At 60.3% G+C, this 9,785-nt stretch overlaps 1 protein-coding gene across 6 annotated transcripts; it reads right to left on the bottom strand.

The window, feature by feature from the left end:
* Positions 1-681: 681 nt before the first annotated feature.
* On the bottom strand, positions 682-5,628 carry LOC139685209 (class I histocompatibility antigen, F10 alpha chain-like). Of its 6 annotated transcripts, none has more exons than XM_071581848.1 (8): positions 5,515-5,628; positions 3,253-3,516; positions 2,138-2,413; positions 1,756-2,028; positions 1,536-1,640; positions 1,399-1,437; positions 1,240-1,269; positions 682-904 (listed from the first exon to the last, which is right to left on the bottom strand). In XM_071581848.1, the coding sequence occupies exons 1-7, from the start codon at positions 5,588-5,590 to the stop codon at positions 1,259-1,261; spliced, it is 1,044 nt and encodes a 347-aa protein (XP_071437949.1). In that variant the 5' UTR covers positions 5,591-5,628; the 3' UTR covers positions 682-904; positions 1,240-1,258. The 6 variants fall into 6 exon arrangements, with proteins under 6 accessions (XP_071437949.1, XP_071437948.1, XP_071437947.1 ...); XM_071581847.1 differs by having other exon boundaries at positions 682-907; XM_071581846.1 differs by having other exon boundaries at positions 682-970.
* Positions 5,629-9,785: the final 4,157 nt, after the last annotated feature.

A 9,785-nucleotide genomic window follows, 5' to 3' on the forward strand; every position in this document is an offset into this window, starting at 1 on the left:
GGAGCTCCCATAGCAGGTTCACAGACAGTGAGGGGCAGAGCCGGGAGCGGCATCACCTTTTACTCTTCCCATTCCCAAGCAGTTCCCGTGGGACCGTCCCCTGCTCCGCTCGCCCCTGCCCTGTCCGTGATTGGCCCAGCCCGGTCCCATTATTGGCGTGTGCGCCCTCATGGTGGTTTGAGGGATTATAGGAGACCCCAAACTAAAACCTGGGACACCTCCACCTCTGGGGTCCCCATCCCTTTCCCATTCCCATTCCTGGTGTTTTCATCCCAGTCCCATTGTCTCCTGGTGTTTCCATTCCTGTCCCCATTCCAATTCCTGTCATTCCCATTCCTGCTGTTCGCAACAACCCGCTGACAATGGCCCCGTTCCCATTTCTGGTGTCCCAATCCCTGTCCCCATTCCCATTTCCAGGGTTCCTATCCCAATTCTGGTGCCCCACTCCCAGTTCCTGGTGTCTCCAACCTGCTCCCAGTCTCCCCATCCCTGTCCCCATTGTGTCCCTGTTCCCATTCCCGGTGTTCCCATCCCATTCCTGGTATCCCCACTCCCAGTTCCTGGTGTCCCCAAACTGCTGTGTCCCCATTCCTGTCCCGAGTGTCTCCATATCCCTATTCCCATTCTTCATGTCCCCATTGCCATTCCTGGTTCCCAAAAAGGAACTGCCAGATGCCAGAGGAGGGGATAAGAATTTATTGCCAAAACAGGAGATTTAATTGAAGAATTGGGAATAATTGTGGTTCTTGGCTTTCAGACATGAAAAAGCAGGAAGTTGATCCATTGGGAAGAGGCCCGGGGTGCCAGGGTGGGTGAGAGATGAGCTCTGCCAGCAGCTCCCGGCCTTCCTCAGGAAGAGGGAAGGGGCTGGATCCAGCTCCATGGATTACTCAGGTGGCGATTCCTGCTGCGATGAGAGTGGGGGACAGAGTCACCATGTCCCTGTCCCCATCCCATGGGATCGATCCAGCTGTGGAGCCCACAGAGAGCAGGAGCTCCGCTGAAATCCATCATCATCTTGCTCCACCCATCCCACCCAATCCAACTGTGGAATCCCACTTCTATCCCCCTTTATCCAGCCAGCCTGATCCTGCTCCATAATCCAGCCCTGATCCCACTCCAGAATTCCTTCTGATCTCACTCTGGAATCCTGCCCTGATTTGGAATCCCATCCCAATCCTGCTCCATCCACTATGCTCTGATTCCCCTCTGGAATCCCACCTGGATCCCACTCCATACCTGCAGGGGAGCCGCCGGTTCACACATCTGCTACTGTGGAAAACAGAAGATCCATGAGATTCTGGCCTGGATCACATACCTGGATCCATCCTGGGATCCATCACTGGATCCACATGGAGAGGATCTGCATTTGTATCCAGACACACTGCTGGTACTCACTCATAGGCGTTGTGTTGTATCCATTCCTCTCCCTGTTCCCTATGGAAATAAAGCAGGATCAGCACCTGTGGCACAGGATCCCTGGAATGCTGTCAGGTGGATCTGTGCCCCTTCCCAACCCCCATCCCGTGAGTTACCGGATTGGAACTTCCAGACACCGAATCCCATGAGGCTGCTGATGATGGCAGCGATGACGGACAGGGCGACCACCACTGGGGTGGAATTCCAGTTGGATTCTGGCTCTGGGAAGGGTGGAAGTGTGAGGAGGGAGAGACAAACCCCCATCTCACTTCTCCACATTCCCAAATTCCCAGTTCCCAAATTCCCAGTTCCCACATTCCGCATTCCCAGCCTCACCCCAGGCAAAGATCCCGGGCTCCGGCATCCCGGCGTGCTCCACAAGGCACCGGTACTGCTCCCACTCCCCCGGCAGCGCCTCGATCCTGGCCCGGCTGTGGAAGGTGCCGTCGCTGTTGGGAACGATCCCGCCCCACTCCATCTCCTGATCCCAGATTTCATTCCCTTTCATCCAGCTGATCCCGATGATCCCGGGGTAGAATCCGTACGCGTGGCAGGACAACGTCAGGATCCCATGTTCCTCTTTGCCGGAGACATGGACATCGGGGGGCTCTGGAATGGGATAATGGTGACATCCAACCATGGAATTCCCATGCAAATTACCACATTTCCAAGTCCTCCATTCTCAAATCCCACATTTTGATGGGAATTCCATCCCCACCTTTGTGCTCCAGCGCCTCCCGCCCGTATCTGATGAATATCTGGAGCCATTCTGGACAGGTGAGCCCCAGGTATTTTGTCCACTCCTCCACCTCGATCCGTTCGTGTTCCCCTTTCCTCTTGGTGACCTGGGCAGCGACGTCGGCCGCCACAAAGTTCTTGGATCCCAGCTCGGAGGAGAGGAAATCCCGCCCGTCGTAGCCGTACCGGTCCGATCCCTGGACAGTCCCATCGGACAGGAGGTCACAGCCAGAAACCCACTGCAGTGTGTGGAGACCTGGGGGGCAAACAGACCCACAGAGATCCATGGAATTGTGTCCCAGCCCCAGAGAGCCCCATCCAGAGTGTGATGGACACCCACAGAGCCTCATCCCAGCCCCTTGGATCCCTATGGATTTCCACCTAGCCCCACAGATCACCCCCAGCCCCACAAATGCCCCACAAGTCCCAACCCAGCCCCACAGATCCCATTCCAGACTCACAGATGCCCCCTAGACCCACAAATCCCAGCCCAGCCCCACAGATCGCTCCTAGTCCCAAAGATCCCATCCCAGCCCCACAGATTCCCCCCAGCCCCTCAGGTCCCCCAGGCCCACAGATTCATCCCAGCTTCACAGGTTCCATCTCAGCCCCACAGATACACATCCCAGCCCCAGAGATGCACCCCAGCCCTACAGATCTCCCCTAGCCCCAAAGATTCCCTCTCCAGCCCAGAGATCTCCCATAGCACCATGGATTGCAACTCAACCCCACAGATACATCCCAGCCCCACAGATGCACCTCAGCCCCACAGATCCCATCTCAGACCCACAGATCCTCCCCAGCCCCAAAGATCCCCCTCCAGCCCACACATCTCTCATAGCACAACAGATCCCATTCCAGCCCCAAAAATGTCCGTCAGCCCCACAAATCTCATCCCAGTTCCACAGATCCTCATGAGACCCACAGATCCCCCCCAGGCCCACAGATCCCATCCCAGCCCCACAGATCCTATCCCAGACCCAAAGATCCTCCTCCAGCCCAGAGATCTCTTCTAGCACTATGGATCACATCTCAGCCCCACAGATCCCAGCCCAGCCCCATGGAACTCTTCAATTCCCAGCTGTCCCCACTTACCCCTGCTATGGTTGTACCGGACCCGCAGTGTCTCCAGGCTGTCGGCAGCCCAGTGCTGGTGCACCTCAGCGATCTTGGTCTCTCCATCCCAAAATCCTGGCTCAGGTCCCTTCTCCATCCACGGCGTCTGTGGCTCCATCCGGCCCCGCTCACTGTCATAGCGCATAAAGGGGATCCCATCCAGGAATCCCACGGCCAGGAATTGGGGGACCCCCGGGCTGGGCTCTGACACCGTCACGTGCTGGTACCGCAGGGAGTGGAGAACTGGGGGGACACAGAGATTTGGGGGAACTGGGGGGTCAAGGGTAAAGGAAAGGGAGAGCTGACAGAGCCAGGAAGGGGCTTTGGGGATCCCAGGGCAGCTGGTGCAGGCAGTGTCGGTGCCGGGGTAGGGGCTGCAAGGGGGTCCCACTGCACAGGACTGGGGGCTCAGGGGAGTCCCAGACTCAAGGAAAACGAGGGTACAGGGATTGGGAGAGGTGGAACAGGGAGTCCAAGAGGTTCCTGTGTCCAGGAATGGGGGATCCAGGGGCCCTCAGGGTCAGGGAAAGGGGGTCACAGGGTGGGGAGACCCGGAATGGCTGAGCAAGGGAGTGCAGAGGGTATTGGTGCAGGATAAGGGGCTGTAGGGGGGGTCCCAGTGTATGGGAATGGAAGTTCAGGGCTGGTACACAGGGGGGTGTAGGAGGGTGCCTGTGCCCAGGAAAGGGGGTACAGGGGGGTCAAAGTGCTCAGTAAGGATGTGCAGGGGGTCCTAGTCCCCCAAAACAAGGGTTATGGGGGTCTGGGTGCTGAATGAGACACGCAGGGGAGTCCCCATGCCCAGGAATGGGGGTTCAGGGGGTCTCAGGGTCAAGGAAAAGGGGGCATGGAAGAGGTGGGATGGCTGGAAAAGGGCCACAGGGTGATACTGGTGCAGGATAAGGGGGGGTCAGAGGGATCCTGGTGCTGAACAAGATGGGATCCAAGGGGATCCAAGGATAAAGGAATGGTGGGTGCAGGGACTGGGAGAGGTGGAATGGGAAGTCCAGGGGTCTCTGTTCCCAGGAAAATGGGGGTCCAGGCATCCCCAGTGTCGAGAAAACAGAGGTCACAAGAAAGGAAGACACCGCATGGCTGGGAATGGGGGTCCTGGAGGTGTTTGGTGTAGATGAAAGGAGGGACTTCGGGCTGGGAAAGGCTGGAGTGCGGGTCAGGGGGTCTTAGGATCAAGGAAAAGGAGGGTCTGGAAGAGGTGGGATGGCCAGGAAAGGGGGTGCAGGGGGGTACTGGTACAGGATAACCGGGTATAGGGGGGTCCTGGTGCCAGAAGAGGGGGCTGCAGAGTCCTCATGCCCAGGAATGGGGGTGAAGGGGGGTCCCAGTGCCCAGAAATTGTGGCCAAGGGGCTTCCAGTGCCTGGGACCCCCTGCAGGAAGAGCAGAGAGTGAAGAACTGGGAGGACTCTGAGATTGGCAGGTTTGGGAGGTGCAAGGGTCAAGAAAGTGGAATTGGGAGAGCCAGGAGAGTCAGGAAGAGTCCAAGGTTCAAGGAAAAGGCGGGGATGGGACTGGGAAAGGAGAGACAGAGGGCCCAGGGGGTCCCTGTGCCCAGGAAAGGGCAGTCCAGGGGTCCCCAGTGTTGAGGAAAGTGGGATCTGAGGGCTGGAAAGGGCAGGAATAGGGATTCAGGGGGTCCAAGGGTCAAAGAAAAGGGAGAATCAGGGGGCTGGGAGAGGCAGGATGGCTGGAAAAGGGATTGCAGGGGGGTATTTGTTCAGAGTAAAGGGGTTCTGGGGGGTCCTGGAGCCGGGGATGGGGTGCAGGGGGGTCCCCGTGTTTGGAAATGGGGGTTCAGGTGGTCTCAGTGAGGAATAAGGTGGTTCAGGGTGTCCCAATGCCCAGGAATGGGGATCCAAGGGGTCCCAGTGCCAGATAAGGGGGTGCAGGGTGGTCCCAGTGCCCAGGAATGGGGGCTCAAGGGGTTTCCCGTGGGCAGAAATGGGGTATCAGGGGGCCTCCCTTCTGGGAATAGGGTTTGGGGGAGGTTCCCTTCGCGGGAAAGAAAGTTCAAGGGGGTCCCCCTGTCCAGGAATTGCGGTTCAGGAGGTTTCCCGTGCCCAGGAATGGACGTTCAAGGTTCCCAGTGCGGATAAGGGGGTCTAGAGGGGTCCTGGGGCTGCGGGGGAGGGGGGGTCCCAGTGCCCGGGAATGGGGGTTTTGGGGGGTCCCAGTGCCCGGGAATGGCAGTTCAGGAGCTCCCCCCTCCGAGGGTCCCACTTACCCTCCGTCGTCCCCCCCGGATCCCCCAGGAGCCCCAGGAACCCCAGGAGCGCCCCCAGACCCAGCGCTGGGGCCATCGCGCTGCTCCGCTGCGGCCCCGCCGGGCCCTGACCCGGACCAGGCCCCGCCCACAGAGCCGCCTCCGGCCGCACGATTGGCTTCGCTGTTTCCCGATCGCCAATGGCAGCCCGATCTGCCTGTGACGTCATCGGTATCTGGGCAGATCCCGGTGGCGCAGGTTGTGAGACGGGAAAGGCGAAAGTGTCCGAGGGAGCGCGGGGGAGGCGGGGACTGGGAAATTCCCGGGAATTCACCTGGATCCCCTTTGGGACCCCTCCTGGGACCCCTCTGGATCCCCCCGGGACACCCTGGGACCCTCCACGGCCACGAATTGCGGGACCCCCGGGCCGGGCTGGGCTGAACTCCCGCGCCCTGCGGTGAAACTCGGCCTTAAACCCGCTGGTTCGGGGCGAGATCGGGAAAGGGCGGCGGTGCCGGGAAGGGACCGGGACGGAGCGGGACAGGCTGGGATGGACTGGGGTGGAGTGGGATAGACTGGGGCACCGGGATACACCGGGACCAGAATGGGGTGACAGAGATCGTACTGGGAACAACTGGGACCACATTGAGGGTGGCTGGGGTCATACTGGCATCATACTGGGAGTGACTGGGAGCATCTGAAGGCAGGTGAGACCATGCTGAGGGCACCTGAGATCATGGTGGAGGGGACTGGGATCATACGGGAGTGAGTGGGGCGACACTGGAGGTGACTGGGAGGCACTGAGCCCATGCTGGGAGTGCCCTGGGCCCCACTGGGTGGAACTGGGTGGCTCTGGCCCAGCTGGGGCTCAGGGTTGTTCTCCCCCAGGTCCCCTCGGGCCTGGCCGGGGCCGCAGTTGTGAGCCAGGGCTGAGCCAGGACCTCCCGGGTCCCACTGACACTCCCGGCCCTGCAGAGCTCAGGGACAGGGAATGGCCAGGGATAGGGAATGGCCAAGGATAGGGAATAGCCAGGGATAGGGAATGGCCAGGAAAAGGGAATGCCTAGAGACAAGGGATGGCCAGGGACAGGGAATGGCCCCGGGGACATGGAGCAGCCGAGGGCCATGGCATGGCTGGTTCCTGCCCTGGATGTCACCGCCGGGAACGTTCGTTTTCCCCCGTGGGCAGCGAGGGGCGCCGGAGGGTCCCTGTGCCCCCCTGCCCTCAGTCCCTGCCGGCACCGCTCCGGGCCGGGTCGCTGTCACGGAGCGGCCGCTGCCCCGGGACAGGCTTGGCTGCAGAGTTTGGGGTTAAACCCGCCCCGCTGGGCCGGGGGGGCAGCCCTGGACACCAGGGCTTTGCTCCTGGGGCTCTGCAGGGGCTCCCGCGGGGGCTCGGCCTCCTTGGGGCATCCCCTGCTCCGGCCTGGGCTCCTCCCGGGCTGCGGGGGGGTCTCTGCCCCATCCCGGGCTCCTCCGCAGGGCACAGTCGCTCCAGCTCAGGGGGACACGGAGCTCCAGCCGGGTCGGAATCGCAGCGATTCCCTGCGCTCCCGGAGCCTGGGCACATCGCCAGGGTGGGAATGCTCCAGGGGCGGCTCCGGGCACATCGCCAGGGCTGGGAATGCTCAAGGGGCGGCTCCGGGCACATCGCCAGGGCTGGGAATGCTCCAGGGGCGGCTCCGGGCACATCGCCAGGGTGGGACTGCTCAAGGGGCGGCTCCGGGCACATCGGCAGGGCTGTTTCCCGCAAACCGCGGGGGTTTCGGAGGGGGAGGCGGGTTCTGTACAAAGTGCGGGCGGGGGGCGGGCACTCGGCTCGGCCCGGCCCGGCCGCGGCCCCGGCGCAGGTGGGACCCGTGTCCCCTCCCCAGGGCCCGCGGAGGGAGCAGCTGCCCGAGGGCTCCTCCTTCCCCCTCGCTCGGAGCCGGGGCCGCAGCAGCAGTGGGAAAATGTGCTGATGTGGGAGGTCACGGCAGTAACGGGGCTGAGCACAGGCTGGGACAGGAAACACTGAACAAAAAACAGGCTTGAGGAAAGAAACAGGCTTAGAAAAATGCCTGTGGGGGGAGAGTTTGGGGATTATTAGCTTTTTGTAGTTTTATATTTCAGCCATGAGAGCATCATTGGACAGCCCCGGGATGGAGCAGGAGCTGTGCATGCCCTGAGAGCTCGAGGTGTTGTCTGAGATCAGCTGATGACAGGAGGAGCTGAGGGTGCCCCTGTCCCCTCTGTGCCCCCCCGGGGTGGCAGGAGGATCTGAGGGTGCCCCTGTCCCCTCTGTGCCCCCCAGGGGTGGCAGAAGCCCCTCAGGAGGCAGGTCCAGAGGGACCATCCCCTGTCCTGGGGGCTCCACGACCTGCCTTGCACAGGGTGGGGAGACGGGGTGGGCTCAGGTGGGGCTGAAGCACCTTGTGGGGTGACCTGGGGGTCTGGGCTGAAAACACCTCAGAGCTGTGCGAGTCCTTGAGACAAAACCTTTCCAGGGCACACAGAGATGGCAGAGCCAAGGGTGACCTGGGAAAACAAAGCGAGTCCTGGTTCTCTGAAGGCTGAAATCACCCAAACCCGGCAAAGGGAAAATTGTGCTTGACTTTCCTGGCAGGAAAGACCTGGGATGGCTGGGAATGGGGGTCCTGGAGGTGTTTGGTGTAGATGAAAGGAGGGACTTCGTGCTGGGAAAAGCTGGAGTGCAGGTCAGGGGGTCTTAGGATCAAGGAAAAGGAGGGTCTGGAAGAGGTGGGATGGCCAGGAAAGGGGGTGCAGGGGGGTACTGCTACAGGATAACCGGGTATAGGAAAGTGCAGGAACGGGCAGGAAAGTGCCCCAAATCAGGCATTTCCCACTCCCCAATTCCCACCCTGAGCAGGAACTGGCTTGGTTTGCACAGGTGAGACTCAGCTGCTGTGATAGAGCCAGTGCAGGGGAGGGCAGAGGAAGGGACCAGTAAGAACCAGTTCTTGTTTTGGGGTTGTGGTTTAGGGTTTTGAGGGCAGCTAAAATTAGCTCAGAGAGCTGTGAGGGGAAACAATTGAGAATGTCAAAGTTGTTTGCCAGATGTGGGGAAGGATTAAGAAGGTTTAAATTGTTTACAGGCTGTGGGTCAGGAGGATGGTGCCCATCCCATGGTGGAGAGGGGCACAAAGGGAATGCAGCCCCAAAAATGGAATGGGTCCCCCTCAAACTGAGCCTGGAGCCCCCCATGTGCTTTGGGCTGTGTTGGGAGGTGCTGAAGGTGCCCACAGGGAGCTGGGGATGGTGTGGGTGCTCTTTGTGCCTTTTCCACACAGTTTGTCCCCAGATTTCAGCCTCAGGTGCATCAAGGACAAAAAGGTGCCCATCAGGGTCACCCTGCTCGTTGTGGGGCTGCTCCTCACCCTCATTGCCCAGCTGGGTGAGTGCTGAGGGTGGAGGAGCCACCCTGGAGCCTCCTCCTGGCAAACCCCCTGGAGTAATCCACCTGGTGGGTGCACTGTCCTTGATTCCAGCTAAGAAATGCCCATCCTGCCCCACTCCTGCCCTGCCTGGCTGCCTGGAGAGTGGGATTGGCCTCGGGGGCAAGTGCTTTTATGTCATGGAGCAGGAATGGGATGGAACAGGAATGAGGCCTCCTGCCTCTCCCACCCAGCCCACCTGACCACCATCAATACCTGGGAGGAGCTGGGGAGAGGAATCCCCAGTGTGGGATGGTTTTGGGGGAGCAGGTTTGGGAATTCCCTGTGGGGAGTGGGGTGGAGGTGCCTGTGATCCTTGTTTTGCCCACCTCCAGAATTTCCTCTTGTGCTACAGGAGGTCTGTGCACCACTGGATTGGTCTCCAGAGTGAAGGTTCCAGACCTTGGGAATGGTTCAATGGGTCCCTCTTCAATGCCCTGTACATTCCATCTTCTCCTGGAGAGCAAAATGTTGAGCTGGGCTGGGGCTGAGTGCAGGAAGGCACAGGTAGATCCAGATCTAAGGAGGTGGGAACTGCTTTTCCTGGTTGTGCCAAAGCCCTGGGACACAGCCCATGGATTTGTGGGATGCAGGTGCTGGTGGGGGTTGAGGCCATGCCAGGATGAAGCCCATGGGAATATCCCCTCCTTTGAGGGTCGAGGCAGTTTGGGCTCTGCCTGTGGGAGGTTTCCTGGGAAGGGTGGTCCCTGCTCCTGCAGCACTCTCTGGGAATGGGAATCCTTCCCTGAGCTCTGGCTGTGCTCTGGGTGCAGGTTTGGCATCCAGGGTGATGGCCAATGTGCCTGCACCAAATCCCATGGGATCAGCAGCAACTGGTGCTCCCAGAGGAAATTCTCC

Source organism: Pithys albifrons, unplaced genomic scaffold (genome assembly GCF_047495875.1).
Source record: "Pithys albifrons albifrons isolate INPA30051 unplaced genomic scaffold, PitAlb_v1 scaffold_44, whole genome shotgun sequence".
NCBI classification, from domain to species: Eukaryota; Metazoa; Chordata; class Aves; order Passeriformes; family Thamnophilidae; genus Pithys; species Pithys albifrons.